Source organism: Somniosus microcephalus, chromosome 6 (assembly GCF_052327205.1).
Source record: "Somniosus microcephalus isolate GS21.2 chromosome 6, FLI_Smic_1.0, whole genome shotgun sequence".
NCBI classification, from domain to species: domain Eukaryota; kingdom Metazoa; phylum Chordata; class Chondrichthyes; order Squaliformes; family Somniosidae; genus Somniosus; species Somniosus microcephalus.
The window spans coordinates 195,518,724-195,536,750 of NC_140992.1; the positions used below are offsets into that span (position 1 = coordinate 195,518,724).

Below are 18,027 nucleotides of genomic sequence, written 5' to 3' on the forward strand. Positions count from 1 at the left end.
CTATTTTAACCATCGGTTTCTTTTGAATGGGTGATGTATTACATTCCGAGCGCAATGGAAATGCATGTTGACGATTTTGCTCTGAGCTGGCTGGCTGTGTGGGCCAACTCACAGAATGTTTGGGAATGGAAGCTGGGCAAAGTTCGAGTCCGGCAGAGAGACTCACTTACCCTGGGCATTAACAACGCAGAACACAGCTGACATAGCACACAATGACAGAGACAACCCGTCATTTTTAATGTGAACAAATCATCAATGCCTCTGCTATCCAGGAAACAAAACATAAGTTTGCTCAAATATAACATAATGGAGGTCACTGTAACCACTTCTCAAGTTCATCAGTACCAGATTTGCCGATTAGCATCGTTGATGGTGATCATGGCAAGGAATCAGCTATGGCAAGTGCAAAGTTACACTGAGTCCATTCTATTTTAAATTGTAAACTTAAAGCATTCACTTTGGGACTGCTCAGCAAAAATAGTTAAAACGCTGAACTGGGACAAACAGGGTTAATCGACGCCTCAGATTTATCTGTATTTGAGATTCCACGAATGTCACAGGACTCTTTTGTTGCAGGCTGCTAGTTTGAAAAGTAGATTCCAATACCCAATTCCTGATTCTACCAAGAGCTCTGTAAATTCCACTAATGACCATTTAATCAAACAAAGACAATGTATAATCCAACGTCTATCATGCATGTCCCAGTTTTATAGGATAATGCCGATGGTTTAATTTGGTTCATTTTATAAAGGCTTTCTTGCCTCAGTTAATAGCCAGGTTTCCTCTCCACCCATATGTTATTGTATGTGCATTTGCCACCTTACCTTCCTCTCCTTGTCACCATATTCGATTCCCAGTGTATCCATGGCACGGACAATGGCTGCCAGCGACTGAATGGTGTTGCTGTACACCACAGGCTTGTACTGCTTCACATCGTCACCAGAGAATCCATCCTCGTGGATAATCCTGGAAAAGTACAATGCACAGTGTTACAAAGAAATTACTGAAGTAGTCCCAAAACCAGACTGTTAGTACTGCTACCAAGACTACTCCCAACATGAATATCATGATCACACTTCCAACAATTACTTCAAACATATACAAATAAATCTCGCTTTATTCTCTGAATATCCTTTTCGATTTAGACTTTTCAATTTTCCCTTTTTATCCCTGATCATCTTTATAGTGTCTTCCACTTGACTTCCCTCTATTTCTTAATCCTTTTAAAAGATCTGTGCTTTTTCTTTACGCTGTTTTTTTAATCTTACTACTTAGCCATCTAGCTCCAGGTCTCCAATATTAACTTACATCTAGATCAGTATCGTCCACTAGCCACATGTGGCTAATTGGGAATCCAAATGCAGCAAACTGCATTTCTGAGTACTAAATTAAAAAATGGGTAATGGATTTCATCTTTGGGCGTGTGATCTCAATACTCGTATTCACACGATGTGTGCATGTGAACTTTAACCCGTGTGTGTTTGTTGGTAAAATGGAAAGACAAAAAGCAGAGTGTGTGAGTGTTTTTTCATTGTTGCGAGTGCTTTACTTCCTTAGTTACTGACTGGAGGTAGATGTGCGTTAAGTAAATATACACACGTGAAGTATATTGACCTGTATGGTGTGTCTATGTAAAGGATTTCTTCTCAAATTATTGCGTGTGTCTAAAACAGTCTCACTGTGTCCACATCTGTGGCTAGTCAGCAATTTCTATTGGGCAGCAATGTTCTAGATAGTAGATATTTCATTTCATGCCTGTGCTTTTATGCATTGGTGTTCCCCTCCACTGCTGCTCAAGTGTCTCTCTCCTTCAAATTTTCCATCATCTCAGACTCGCTACTAAATATTGGAAGAAGATTTTTTTCCTGGTGTCTTTTCAACATGCTGCATTCCAGGAGCAGCCCATGTTTATCTGTCCCCTTTGAAAGGTGGCCGCCATCATTCCACCTGAATTCAGTGCCATTAAAATCCTTCATGAATACTTTCTCCTTTCTCCTTGTATGTTCCAATAATTCAAAATCAATTTCCTCTTTCTGCCCTGATGTACAACAATTCCCAATTGCTCTTATCACAGATTTCCACCCAAATTGACTCAGAACTCCACCCATTCAAAGACAAATCTATTCTTCAAATAAATGTTAGACCCTTCCTTATCAGCAATGTTACTCCTGCACCATTTTTTATCTAAATATTTTTAATCTGAGATTTTTGTTCTCATTCATACACATTGGTGGAGTGGTTGCACATTATTCACAAGAGAGTGCATTAATGCAATGAATCTGTTGGCATCCTCTGAACTTAACCCGGTCGCTATGAATTGGAGAATATCCATTTTTTTCTCTCTACAAATAACCTCGAAGCTCCAATACTCTTTGTATTGGTGTAAAAACACTTTACTTTGTCAATATTACAGTGATTGCTGCAATCAATTACTCATTCATTGATTTTCACCTGCTGTTTTCTCAGCTCGGTCATCATAAATACGCCACCCGTAAACCTATTTGTAGGCACGGCTCAGTTGGTAGCACTTTTGCCTCCGGGTCAGAAGGCTGTGGGTTCAAAGCCCAGAGACTTGAGCACATAATCCAGGCTGACACTTCAGTGCAGTACTGAGGGAATGCTGTACTGTCGAAGGTGCTGTCCTTCTAATGAGATGTTAAACCAAAGCCTAATCTGCTTGCTACAATGGTTGAGGTGGATGTTAAAGATCCCACAGTCGTATCTGAAGCAGAGCAGAGAGTTCCTCCTGGTCTCCTTGTCAAATTCTTCCCTCAGTCAACACACCAAAAATAGATTGACTGTTAATTCATTTTGTTGCTGTGTGCAAAATGCTCACCACATTCACCTCCATAACTTCAAAGCAATTCAGAAGCACTTTGGGATATTTCTGAGAGATATTATAAGATGTTATATGAACACAGATTCTTCCTTTCCACTAAATATTGTTTCCTCTCTATTTCTAGTTAAGTATTTCTCAATAATGCTTTGCACAAATTCGGTCCTAATTTTCCAGTCCTCTCTTTATTTGGACATTGCCTTCCTTTGCTAAACAGTTAATGCCTTCTCCAAAACTCATTCCAGTTCAAACTTATTCCTTCTTTACAACCAGAACTCAAAGCCAAATATCCCACTGAAGTGCACTCCATCGCTTGTCAACACTGAAAGTGGCCCAGGCGTTATTAAATTTAAATTGTTTTAGTTCAACCAAGGGGTTCAGATTACCTGTTGTGTATATCAGTTATCCTAACACCTATCTTAGGCTTCTTTCAACTTATTTTATCTGCAATATCACTCACATCAGCAGTGTCATAATACACAAAACCATGCTATTTACCTCAAGCTCTACTACTTATCTCTCTAATTAGGTATAGTTACAGGATTGCCACAACAAATTACCTACCTTGTATTAACATCTGAGGAAGCCCCTTTGCACCTTCTTGCTCTCAGAGTACCCCTGATAACTTCAGTCCATCGGACAGTAATTTCTCCTATTACCGTATCATTCCACTCAACAACATCTAAAGCCTCAGTCTGACATTTCTATTCCCTTAAAATGTTTCAAATTAGAACGCTCTCATTACACCAACTACTCCCAGACTACACCCCCCGACCAACTACTCCCAGACTACACCCCCCCAACTACTCCCAGACTACACCCCCCCAACTACTCCCAGACTACACCCCCCCAACTACTCCCAGACTACACCCACCGACCAACTACTCCCAGACTACACCCCCCGACCAACTACTCCCAGACTACACCCCCCCAACTACTCCCAGACTACACCCCCCCAACTACTCCCAGACTACACCCCCCGACCAACTACTCCCAGACTACACCCCCCCAACTACTCCCAGACTACACCCCCCGACCAACTACTCCCAGACTACACCCCCCCCAACTACTCCCAGACTACACCCCCCGACCAACTACTCCCAGACTACACCCCCCCAACTACTCCCAGACTACACCCCCCCAACTACTCCCAGACTACACCCCCCACAACTACTCCCAGACTACACCCCCCCCAACTACTCCCAGACTACACACCCCCCAACTACTCCCAGACTACACCCCCCCAACTACTCCCAGACTACACCCCCCCAACTACTCCCAGACTACACCCCCCCCAACTACTCCCAGACTACACCCCCCCAACTACTCCCAGACTACACCCCCCCCAACTACTCCCAGACTACACCCCCCAACTACTCCCAGACTACACCCCCCAACTACTCCCAGACTACACCCCCCACAACTACTCCCAGACTACACCCCCCCCAACTACTCCCAGACTACACACCCCCCAACTACTCCCAGACTACACCCCCCCAACTACTCCCAGACTACACCCCCCCAACTACTCCCAGACTACACCCCCCGACCAACTACTCCCAGACTACACCCCCCAACTACTCCCAGACTACACCCCCCCAACTACTCCCAGACTACCCCCCCAACTACTCCCAGACTACACCCCCCCCAACTACTCCCAGACTACACCCCCCCACTACTCCCAGACTACATCCCCCCAACTACTCCCAGACTACACCCCCCCAACTACTCCCAGACTACACCCCCCCCAACCTACACCCCCCGACCAACTACTCCCAGACTACACCCCCCCCCAACTGCTCCCAGACTACACCCCCCCAACTGCTCCCAGACTACACCCCCCCCAACTACTCCCAGACTACACCCCCCCAACTACTCCCAGACTACAACCCCCCCAACTACTCCCAGACTACACCCCCCGCAACTACTCCCAGACTACACCCCCCCCACCAACTGCTCCCAGACTACACCCCCCCCACCGACTACTCCCAGACTACAGCCCACCATGACCATTCCCTGGCACCGTCTAGCGGCCCCTTTTGTTTTGTATATTAGGTACATAACAGCGTGCAGTTAACAACTTCAGATGTCTCACACAAATGACCATGGCTGCCGTGAGCACAGAGACTTGACTTGACTGCTTCTTGTGGATAATACTGGTGGAAAAAGATCAACTAGCAGATCATCTAGTTCCTCAGATGAGAGTTTGAGAACCCCTATATTAAACTTGTGGACAGGACGGTTAACTTTTTTGTGCTCGACTCTGAATATGTTACTGGACATCGTTTTTTTTCCCCTTTGGTGTTCCTGGTACATATTTAAGAAATTGTACACACCCAGCCCAAGATTTTCTCCTCGGTTTATTTTAACAGCCAGGTACACAATTTCCCAGTATCAGCTGGTGTTGAACAATTCTGCTTTCCCCACACAGGTTTAGCATATATCTCTGTCCTCATCAACTGGAAGGACAGTGGGATTCATCCCAATGTTGAGGGCAGCTTCTCCACCAGTCTTTTTTTCCAATGCACTTTTCTTTATGCTCACTTCATTTCAATCAAGATTCACTGCCATAAGACCTCAAAACTATGGAACTCTTAATCCCACCTCGGTTTTCTCTTCCTCTTACAAACCCAGGCTTACAATCAACTGACCTCTGCTTCTTGATTGATTTCACCATCTTTCAAGCCTCCATGGAGTCCTGCAGTCCGGACCTTGGCCTTTCATGTAGGTTTATCAATTTTTAAAAAGCCTCTCCTTGAGAACTGCGCAGTTGATCTTGGACTTGTTCCTCTGGTGAACTAATGAATAGGATTTTCCACTGACATGTCCTTCCCATAATCTGATCTTCCCCATCTAGCAGGGCTGCAGCATACTTCTCATTAGACCAAGCTTTTGAGCAGATGCCAATTGGCTGCTTGGATGGGAAGTGGTGTGCTGCAGTTCAAAATGTGACCTGCTCGGTTTGAGCTCAGATGGAGTTTGGGTCTTTTGATTGTTGGATGGGATGCCAGTTGGAGGCAGCAACTTCATGCTTGAGACTGTTCCAATTGGTCATCCAGCCAAACCTTGTGCTTGGTATTCCTTTCAAGATACAAATAAAAGGCCACTTGAATGTAAACCAAGTGGTGCTCAAACATACCAAACGATGCTTTGTTGAGTGCTTAATACAGTATCATTCCCCCTTTAGTGCTGCGATATCACTCCTTTCACCCAGTGTTTCTGCCCATTTAATACAGTGCTTCTGTTTAAAAGGATAATTGTTTCAAGAATAAATCGTCTGATTGGATATCATGAAAGGATACTCGATTACTCAAAAGATGAATAATTAAAATAAAATGCAGTCATAAGCTTGCCAAAAGTTTTAAATTCTCACAACTTGGAACAAGATTTCACATCCTGAATGTCAAACTTTAGTTTCTGCAGCTTATGTTGCTCCCAGGTCAAAGTTCACATGGTTCATTCCATTCATGACCTCAGCAGCAGAAAAGTTATAAGAACATAAGGACATAAGAAATAGGAGCAGGAGTAGGCCAATCGGCCCCTCGAGCCTGCTCCGCCATTCAATAAGATCATGGCTGATCTGATCCTAACCGCCAATCTACTATCACAGAACCATCTCCTGAATCTAACAGAATTAGACACACGAAATAGGAGCAGGATCAGGCTACACGGCCCCTGGGCCTGCTCCACTACCCACAGGGCCATGACCGATCCGAACCTAAACTCATGTCCAAATTCCTGCCCGCTCCCCGTAACCCTTAATTCCCTTTACTTCTAGGAAACTGTCTATTTCTGTTTTAAATTTATGTAATGATGTAGCTTCTACAGCTTTTTGGGGCAGCATATTCCATGGACCTACCACCCTCTGAGTGAAGTAGTTCCTCCTCATCTCAGTTTGGAAAAAGCAGCCCCTTATTCTAAGACTATGCCCCCTAGTTCTAGTTTCACCCATCATCGGGAACATCCTCCCCGCATCCACCCGATCCAACCCCTTCACAATCTTATATGTTTCAATAAGATCGCCTCTCATTCTTCTGAACTCCAATGAGTAGAGTCCCAATCTACTCAACCTCTCCTCATATGTCCATCCCCTCATCCCCGGGATTAACCGAGTGAACCTTCTTTGTACTGACTCGAGAGCAAGTATGTCTTTTCTTAAGTATGGACACCAAAACTGTATGCAGTATTCCAGGTGCGGTCTCACCAATACCTTGTACAAATGAAGCAATACCTCCCTATTTTTATATTCTATCCCCCTAGCAATGAAAGCCAACATTCCATTGGCCTTCTTAATCACTTGCTGCACCTGCATACTAACCTTTTGAGTTTCGTGTACAAGGACCCCCAGATCCCTTTGTACTTCAGTACTTTCCAGTTTCTTGCCATTAAGATAATAACTTGCTCTACAATTTTTCCTGCCAAAGTGCATAACCTCACACTTTCCAGTATTGTATTCCATCTGCCAAATCTCTGCCCACTTACTTAGCCTGTCTATGTCCCCTTGCAGGTTTTTTATGTCCTCCTCACTCACTACTTTCCCTCCCATCTTAGTATCATCTGCAAACTTTGATATGTTACACTCGGTCCCCTCCTCCAAATCGTTAATATAGATTGTAAAGAGTTGGGGACCCAGCACTGGCCCCTGCGGAACACTGATTGCCAGTCTGAGAATGAACCATTTATCCCAACTCTCTGCCTTCTTTTAGATAGCCAATCCTCTATCCATGCCAGAATATTACCCCCAATCCCGTGACTTTTTATCTTAAGCAATAATCTTTTGTGTGGCACCTTGTCAAATGCCTTTTGGAAGTCTAAATACACTACGTCCACTGGTTCCCCTTTATCCACCCTATATGTTACTTCCTCAAAGAACTCTAGCAAATTTGTCAAACATGACTTCCCCTTCATAAAACCATGCTGACTTTGTCCTATTAAATTATGTTTATCCAAATGTCCTGTTACTGTCTCCTTAATAATGGACTCCAAAATTTTACCTACCACAGATGTTAGGCTAACCGGTCTATAGTTTCCAGCCTTCTGTCTACTGCCCTTTTTAAATAAGGGTGTTACATTAGCAGTTTTCCAGTCTGCCGGGACCTTTGCTGAGTCCAGGGAGTTTTGGAAAATTATTACGAATGCATCCACAATCCCTACCGCCACTTCCCTCAAGACCCTAGGATGTAAGCCATCAGGTCCAGGTGATTTATCCGCCTTGAGTCCCATTATTTTACCGAGTACCACTTCCTTAGTGATTTTGATCGTGTTTAGCTCCTCCCCACCTATAGCCCCCTGTTTGTCCAGTGTTGGGATACTCTTAGTGTCCTCTACTGTAAAGACTGATACAAAATATTCATTCAGTGTTTTTGCCATCTCCATATTTCCCACCATTAATTTCCCGGTCTCATCCTCTAAGGGACCAACATTTACTTTAGCCACCCTTTTTCTTTTTATATAACTATAAAAACTCTTACTATCTGTTTTTATATTTTTTGCTAATTTACTTTCATAATCTATCTTCCCTTTCTTAATCAATCGTTTTGTTATTTTTTGCTGTCTTTTAAAGTTTTCCCAATCCCCTATCCTCCCACTAGATTTGGCTACCTTATATGCCCTTGTTTTTAGTCGAATACTATCCTTAATTTCTTTACTTAGCCACGGATGGCTGTCTTTTCTTTTACACCCTTTTCTTCTCAGTGGAATATATATTTTTTGGAAGCTGTAAAATAACTCCTTAAATGTACACCACTGATCATGTATCGTCTTACCCTTTAATCTATTTTCCCAATGCACTCTACTCAATTCCGCTCTCATACCTTCATAGTCTCCTTTATTCAAGCTTAGCACGCTTGTTTGAGATCCAACCTTCTCACCCTCTAAATGAATATGGAATTCAACCATGTTATGGTCACTCATTCAAAGGGGATCCTTTACTAGGACATTTTTAATTAATCCTGTCTCGTTACAGAGGAACAGATCTAAGGTTGCTTGCCCCCTGGTCGGTTCAGTTACATACTGCTCAAGAAACCCATCCCTAATACACTCAATGAACTCATCCTCAAGGCAGCCCTGCCCAATTTGATTTGTCCAATTAATATGATAGTTAAAATCCCCCATAATTATAGATGTTCCCTTATTACAAGCCTCAACTATTTCCTGATTGATACTCCGTCCAACAGAGTTGCAACTGTTCGGAGGCCTATAGACTACGCCCACTAGTGTTTTTTTTCCCCTTATTATTCCTTACCTCCACCCAAACTGTTTCATTATCCTGATCTTTTGACCCAATATCATTTCTCGGTATTACAGTGATTCCTTCCTTTATTAACATAGCCACCCCACCTCCCCTTCCTTCCTGCCTGTCCTTCCTGATCGTTAAATAACCTGGTATGTTTAATTCCCAGGCATTGTCACCCTGCAGCCATGTTTCTGTAATGGCCACAAGATCATACCCATATGTAGTTATTTGTGCCATTAACTTGTCTATTTTGTTACGAATGCTACGTGCATTCAGATAGAGAACTTTCAAATATGTTTTGTGACACTTAGTTCCTGCTTTTGCCCTTTTTATTACTTTACCTTTTACTCCATACCTTCTGCCCCTTCCTGACATGCTCTGGTTTTTAATTTCCCCACTGCTACCTAAGTCTATGACCTTCTCTGTTGTCATTTTTATTATTTGCTCTCTTGGAACCTCCCCCCCACTAGTTAGTTTAAAGCCCTCTCTACAGCCCTAGTTATATGATTCACCAGGACTCTTGTCCCAGCTCTGGCCAAGTGAAGCCCGTCCCAACGGAACAGCTCCCTCCTGCCCCAGTACTGGTGCCAGTGTCCCAGGAAGCAAAAAAGTTAATCTACAAAATAATGTAAAGCCTACCTTTAGAACTCTAATGATGTCAACACTGGGTTTAATAAGGGCCCACTTGAAAGTTCATAAAGTACACAGTCAGCACAGGATCCATTCTGAAGGCATATTGGTGCAATTTCCTATTGGACATTCACATCCTCAAGGTCATTTAATAGATCATGGGTATTTCAACCAGTCACAACAAGGATTTAGTCCATCATAAGAACATAAGAAATAGGAGCAGGAGTAGGCCAATCGGCCCCTCGAGCCTGCTCCACCATTCAATAAGATCATGGCTGATCTGATCCTAACCTCAAATCTTCTATCACTGCATCCACCCGAACCCATGTGATCTCCCGGGAGAGGCGAAAAACCAGATAAAGACCCAATGGCCAATTTGGGAGAAAAAAATCTGGGAAATTCCTCTCCGACCCATCTAGGCGATCGAAACTCTTCCAGGAGATCACTCTGTCCCTATATTTTCTACAGTACTTACCTTCTGTAAAGGCGATCTCCACCCCAGCCAGGAACAGGAATAAAACCATCTCCTGAAATCTAACACAGAATTAGAACAGAGTAGGAGCAGAACCAGGCTACACGGCCCCTGGGCCCACTCCACTACCCACAGGGCCATGACCATTCCGAACCTAGACTCATGTCCAATTTCCTGCCTGCTCCCTGTAACCCTTAATTCCCTTTACTTCTAGGAAACTATCTATGTCTGTTTTAAATTTATTTAATGATGTAGCTTCCACAGCTTTCTGGGGCAGCAAATTCCACAAACCTACCACCCTCTGAGTGAAGAAGTTTCTCCTCATCTCAGTTTTGAAAGAGCAGCCCCTTATTTTAAGATTATGCCCCCTAGTTCTAGTTTCACCCATCATTGGGAACATCCTCACCGCATCCACCCGATCAAGCCCCTTCACAATCTTATATGTTTCAATAAGATCGCCTCTCATTCTTCTGAACTCCAATGAGTAGAGTCCCAATCTACTCAACCTCTCCTCATATGACCACCCCCTCATCCCCGGGATTAACCGAGTGAACCTTCTTTGTACTGACTCGAGAGCAAGTATGTCTTTTCTTAAGTATGGACACCAAAACTGTATGCAGTATTCCAGGTGCGGTCACACCAATACCTTGTACAACTGCAGCAATACCTCCCTGTTTTTATATTCCATCCCCCTAGCAATAAAAGCCAACATTCCATTGGCCTTCTTGATCACTGAGAAAAAGGTGACCGAACAATGAGAAAATCATCAATGGCTCATAATTAAGAGACCCTTACGGTCTCCCTTGGAGTGGGAGTGATTATGGTCACAGCGTTGAACAGTCTGAAGCATTACCGATAGTTACGGGGTATTACCCACGACAGAGGACACTGGATCAAGTACAAACTTTCCACTACACTATTCATGATTGTTCATTTGGATACTGTCTTGCTCATTTTCATTGCTATAGACACACTGTGTAATTTACTTAGAAGTGGGCAGTAGTGAGCTTAATGTTGGTTGAAGTGTCAACTTGGCTCAGATGGTAGCGCTGTCAACTCAGAGTCAGAAGGTTGTGGGGTCAAGCCCCATTACCAGACTTCAGCACAGAAACAACGCTGACACTCAGTAAGCTGCTGACGGAGTTTTATGTGATCGGAGGTGCTATCTTTGGTTGAAATGCTAAACTAAGGTTCGGTCTAACTGTTCAGATGTATATCAACATCTCACGGTGCTAATCAAAGAAGAGCAGGAAGTTCGCTCTGTGTCATTCCCCCCTCACGCAACACCACTAAAAACAGATTGACTGGTCATTTATCCCATTACTGTTTGCGGGATCTTGTCATACAGAAAAGTGACTGTTGCATTTGCCTACAAAACAATGGCCACCGGACCTGAAACCAGTTAACTGTCTGTGAAGCACTTTGGGATATTTCTGGGAAACATGATACAGTGCCGTTTTTCTTTGAAACGATACTAAACTTGGTTCCACTCTTGTATGAATTACACTTTGAGGGCTAAGTACAGAAATGCTTTAGTCGACATCTAGGACAAAGTCAGCCTTACCCCATTGATTATGAGCCCAAGAGGTAGCTCCCTCTTACCAGTGTTTCTTTTGGGGGTGGGGGGTGAAGGAGAACAGAAAGAAAAGAGAAGTCTACAGTCTGTTTTTAAAATAACTGCCAGGTTGAAAGTCCAGATGCCATTTCCCACAGCACAGTGTAAGCATGTAAAAGAAAAGAAAGACTTACATTTATACAGCACCTTACACGACCTCAGGATGTCCCAAAGTGCTTTATAGCCAATGAAGTACTTTTGGAGTGTACTCACTGTTGTAATGTAGGAAACGTGGCAGCCAATTTGCACACAGCAAGCTCCGACAAACAGCAATGTGGTAGTGACCAGATAATCTGTTTCGGTGACATTGGTTGAGGGATAAATATTGGCCAGGACACCAGGGAGAACTCCCCTGCTCTTCTTCGAATAGTGCTGTGGTATCTTTTACGCCCAACTGAGGGCAGCTGAGGCTTTGGTTTAACATCTCATCCGAAAGACGGTACATCCAACAGTTCAGCACTGCACAGGAGTGTTAACCTAGATTATGTGCTCAAAGTCTCTCTGGAGTGGGACTTGAACCCACGATCTACTGACTCGGAGGCAAGAGTGCTACCACTGAACCACGGCTGATACCTAGTCCAAAAAAAGTAATGGGAGTCGGGTAGAAGATAAAGCTATTGTTTAGAGTAGGTTATAAAAACCAATTCCTCACACACATTTCCATTAGCTAGGAGATGGCAAACAAAATGCCTCTTGTCGAGCCAGTACCGTATTTACATGTGTTCCTATGCTTCTATGGAAGCAATGCCACAATCCATGCTCTATCAATCCAACCAGCAAACCAATCTGAGAGTTTGTGCCTCAAAACAGACTATATAAAATAACATAAACAGGATCACAAGCTCTGACTCAATAGGCTGGATTATTAACAGATGCAGATCTGGTCCCTCAAGTGGATCACACATGGATGGTCTTCACACAATTAGTCCTCATGTGCACAGCCAAACTACAGGTCAGTCAGAAGATTACTATCCTCACCCTCCCATCCAGGGAGCCAGACACTGCTGCATTAAGTCAATTCTGATAACTCTTCCCCAATTAAAGCCCAAACTCTCAGTCAATGGCTTCAAGCAAGTTTAACACAGGACAACGTTCTAACCTAAAAGAATGTGTGTAAGTGTTGGTTTGGGGCCAGCTATCCAAGCCCCAGTTGCGATGATTCCAGCTAAATTGGAGTTGTGCACACCAGTGGTTCCAGCCGTCTGACGCTGGCAGTGCAGGGGCGGGTTACACCAACTTTTACCATCCAAAGCCTGCCCCTGAATCTCGGCCACTGGAAAAATCGAGCTTCCCGCGGAATCAGTCGCGAGGTCGGGATCCGGTTTTACAACCCGCCCCCACTTGGAACTCCTGCTGTTGACTTTGAACCCAGAATTTTATACATTTCAGGAGTTCCAGCATGCTTTCATTCAAGTGACAGACCCCAAGAGCTCGCTGCTGTCTGTGGCACGCCTCAATTAGGTTCACTTTATTCAGATATACAAGAAAACACCGAACATTTGCACGTTCAGCTCCGTGAAATGATATTTGTGAGAATATTATTTTTCTCCTTTTACATAATAAACTAAGCAGACACAAACTATGATTCAGAATGCTTCTGTACATTTCAAACACTGAATATTGAGAAGTGCTCAGGGAATGTAGTGATCCAGAAAATATCTCCATCCTTCATAGTATCACCTCAATGACAAGGTATTATTTCACCTCACTGTTTGCTGCTCCTGCTACTTTGATGCACCAGCCCTAATTGACAAGGCGGCATGCCACAGACTGCAAAACCTTTGTGCAGTTTGCCGATTTCCTATCATTCACCGGTTTCACAATGGACCCGCTCCTTGTGAGTCAAAACGCACAGTATATCGGAATAAGCAGACAGATGTGAATCATGCGGTTTACAAGTATACTGTAAAACTGAAGAAAATAAAATGTATAGATAATCTTAAACTAGAATGAGTCTGCTCTTTACAGTTGCACACATACAAACACCAATTAAAACAGGGACTGGCTGGTCTGAACGGCATATTCCCGTGTTGTAATTTCTAGGGACTCGCTCCCACCTCCCCTGCCTATTACACCGACACTCGAAACACAAAAGCCTGGAAATTATCGCTAGCAATGCTATGGTACAAACGCTTATCATATTTGTATCACATTCCTCTCATGTCAAGGGTCAGCCTTGGCTCAGTGGGTAGCACTTGTAATGATCAATAACATGTCATTCTATAGTGGACACTAGGTGGAGCCGTAGAGCTGTGTAGAGCTGTATATAGCTGTATGTATAAGACTACACTACCCAGCTGTATGTATATAAAGACTACATTACCCATGAGGCACTAGGCTACCCAGAAGGCAACAGTCAAGATGGAAGCCTCTACAGATACTGTACCTAGTCCACATGTGCTCAATAAAAGTGTCTAGCAAAAGCTAGCTGTGTTCATAATAAGAATGTCTATTTATTAATGAACATTAGATGGTACCAGGATGGTGAAGATCTGCTGAAAATTGTGAAAAGCGACATGGAGAATTTGAAGCCACCAGAGCGTTTGAAACTCACAGGAAACATTGACCACAATTGGCAGACTTTTAAACAGCAATTCGAACTCTACATTGCAGCCATCGGATTCGGTACGAAGCCAGACGCAAGGAAGATAGCGTTGCTGCTTACGGTTGCAGGCCCACAGGCGATAGAGGTATTTAATACATTTGTATTTAATCCAGAGGAGAACAGAGAAAAATTAGAAGATGCGCTAAAAAAAATTTGATGCACATTGCTCTCCCAAAAAGAATGAGACCTATGAAAGATACATCTTCCGTTCTCGGACACAGCAGCAAAATGAGACTTTTGATAGCTTTATAACTGATCTGAAACTGAAAGCACAGACATGTAATTTCTCTGAGCTCAAAGCATCCATGATTCGTGACCAGATTGTGTTTGGTATTCATGATAAAAAAGTCAGGGAACGTCTGTTGAGAGAAACCGAAATAAATTTGGAAAATGCGGTGAAAATATGCCAAGCCAGCGAGCTAGCTCGAAAGCACGCGAAGACTTTCAGTGAAATCAATAATGATGCGATTGTAATGAGTGATAATGCTGCTGTCGGTGCTGTGTCCTACAAGGGGAAGAAACGTGGGCAGAACAGAAATGAAAAGCAATCGGAGGATGAAATTTTTAATTGTAAACGCTGTGGTTACAAACACCAGTTAAGACAATGCCCAGCGTTTGGAAAAATGTGCACAAAGTGTAATGAAAAGAATCACTTTGCCAAACAATGCTTTTCAAAAGTAAAAACGAAGAAAGGGCAATGAGTTAATGTGATTGAGGACACTGATTTAAGTGAGACATTTTTTGTAGGAATGGTGTCATGTGACGATATCAAACAAGATACAGAAAATGTGCAGCCCTCAGAAATGGACAATGCTGAACATAAAGTCAATGCAGTAAAAGTGGACAAATGGATGATCCCACTGCAGATAAATGGAGCATTAGTTACATTGAAACTGGACACTGGGGCAAAAGCAAACTTAATCAGTATGAGTGACATAAAAAATATGAAAGAAAAGCCCAAAATACAGAAAAAGTCAGTACTACTGAAGGACTATAATGGACAGAAAATAGATAGCTTAGGTGTATGCAGACTTAAAGTGACAGTCAAAGACAAAGTGCATCATCTCATGTTTTCTGTTGTGGCTGAAAGACTTGATTCGATACTAGGTGACAAAGCTTGTGAAGACTTAGAACTGGTCAAGAGAGTCTACCGTATAAACTGTGCCATCAGCAGACCAGATGACTCAGGTGATGAAGCAGAGAGCCCATCAAGGATGAAAAGGCCAAAGGGTATCCATGTCTTCAAAAAGCCTAGTTTCTCCAAGAAGAAAGAAAAAGACTTTAAGGTCAAAGAGAAGCCAAAGGAAGAAAAGCACAAAGAGGAAAAACACAAGGAGAAAAAGTCCAAAGATATAACAGCAGCAGATGTTGTTAAGCAGTGGAAAGAGAAAAAGAAAAAGAAGAAGCCTGCACCAGAGCAGGAAGCAGTTCCGGTGGATACTCCTTCTTCCCTCAGGCCAATCTTTGGTGTTCCATTAGCCGAGGCTGCTGAGAGGACTATGCTGTATGATGGGATCCAGCTGCCAGCAGTTTTTCGAGAGTGCATTGACTACATTGAGAGTTATGGCATGAAGAGTGAAGGAAACGCTGAAACCCTCTCCAAGCAAAGATCGCAAGGAGACCTCGATCTATACAAGAGCAGATTGATGACAATGCCGCAAGTGCATCTTGTCATTCACCGCCAGAACAATCTCATGAAGACACATCAGACTTACCCGTGTTGAGAAGATCCACACGTGAAGTAAAAAAGCCTGATAGACTTAATCTTTGAGTACAATGTAAAGCTTTGAAAATGTGTTGACTGTTTTGAAAATGTTTATGTTTATAGAGCACTAACAAAAGTGTTACTGATATTATCTTTATTGTTTTCTTGAAAGTTGATTGATATTGATTTTGTTAAACCTCAAAGAAAGGGGGATGTAATGATCAATAACATGTCATTCTATAGTGGACACTAGGTGGAGCCGTAGAGCTGTGTAGAGCTGTATATAGCTGTATGTATAAGACTACACTACCCAGCTGTATGTATATTAAGACGACATTATCCATGAGGCACTAGGCTACCCAGAAGGCAACAGTCAAGATGGAAGCCTCTACAGATACTGTACCTAGTCCACATGTGCTCCATAAAAGTGTCTAGCAAAAGCTAGCTGTGTTCATAATAAGAATGTCTATTTATTAATGAACATAAGAGCACTCTCACCTCGAGTCACCTCCCCTCCCCTCCCCTCCCCTTTCAGCATTCCGTAGGGACCGCTCCCTCCGAGACACCCTAGTCCACTCCTCCATCACCCCCAGCACCCCTTCCCCCGGCACCTTCCCGTGCAAGCGCAGGAGATGCAACACCTGCCCTTATACCTCCCCCCTTCCCACTGTCTAGGGCCCCAAACACCCCTTCCAGGTGAAACAGCGATTTACTTGTACTTCTTGCAATCTACTATACTGTATTCGCTGCTCACGATATGGTCTCCTCTACATTGGGGAGACTAAACGCAGATTGGGTGACCGCTTTGCGGAACACCTCCGTTCAGTTCGTAAGGGTGACCCCGAGCTTCCTGTCATTTCAATTCACCGCTCCATTCCCACTCAGACCTCACTGTCCGCGGCCTCTTGCATTGTTCCACGGAAGCTCAGCGTAAGCTCGAGGAACAGCACCTCATCTTCCAATTAGGCACTTTACAGCCTTCCGGACTGTTTGTGCCTTTTCCTTTTTTTCTCTCCCACATGGCAGCTGTCTCTCATTCTGCCAGTGCATTTCACACTTCATCTAGAGCCATCTTTTGTCTCTTTACCTGTCCTATTACCATCTTGTCTCGTCTTGAATATCTCTTAATGTCTCTTCACCTCTCAGACCTTCCCTTTTGTTCTTTCATCCCCGCCCCCATTTCCCAGCCCCCAAACTGGCCTTTTAATCTGTTTCATTTCCTGCTTTTTTCTCAGTTCTGAAGAAGGGTTTCGACCTGAAACGTTAACTCTGTTTCTCTCTCCACGGATGTTGCCTGACCTGCTGAGTTTTTCCAGCATTTTCTGTTGTTATTTCGGATTTCCAGCATCCACAGTATTTTGCATTCGAGTCAGAAGGTCGTGGGTTCAAGCCCCACACCAGAGACTTGAGCATCATCACTTCTGTGCAGTACTGAGGGAGTGCTGCACTGTCTTTTGGATGAGATGTTAAACCGAGGCCCAATCTGCCCTCTCATGTGGACATTAAAAGAATCCTATGGCGTTATTAAAAGAGCAGGAGAGTTTGCCCTCAACATCACTAAAACAGAATATCTGGTCATTTATCGCATTGCTGTTATTAGGACCTTCACAGAATCACAGAAACCCCACAGTGCAGATAGAGGCCATTTCGGCCCATCGAGCCTGCACCGACACATATCCCACCCGATCCCCGTAACCCCTACACCAACACATATCCCACCCTATCCCTGTAACCCCACGTATTTAATCCCCCTAACACTAAGGGTCAATTTATCATAGCCAATCAACCTAACTCGCACATCTTTGGACTGTGGGAGGAAACCGGAGCACCCGGAGAAAACCCACGCAAACACGGGGAGAATGTGCAAACTCCACACAGACAGTCGCCCGAGGCCGGATTCAAACCCGGGTCTCTGGCGCTGTGAGGCAA

General features: G+C 43.7%; 1 protein-coding gene across 4 annotated transcripts in view; it reads right to left on the reverse strand.

Annotated features, from left to right (window-relative positions):
- Nucleotides 1-18,027, reverse strand: part of LOC147116308 (guanine nucleotide-binding protein G(o) subunit alpha) — a 381,614-nt gene that overhangs the window by 261,965 nt on the left and 101,622 nt on the right. For 3 of the 4 annotated variants that reach the window (XM_085991159.1, XM_085991161.1, XM_085991163.1), the window contains exon 3: nucleotides 825-966. In XM_085991159.1, coding sequence (XP_085847285.1) covers nucleotides 825-966 — 142 coding nt within the window. Of the gene's footprint in view, nucleotides 1-824; nucleotides 967-5,487; nucleotides 5,576-18,027 lie in introns of those variants that run through there. The other variant, XM_085991160.1, reaches the window with a different exon arrangement.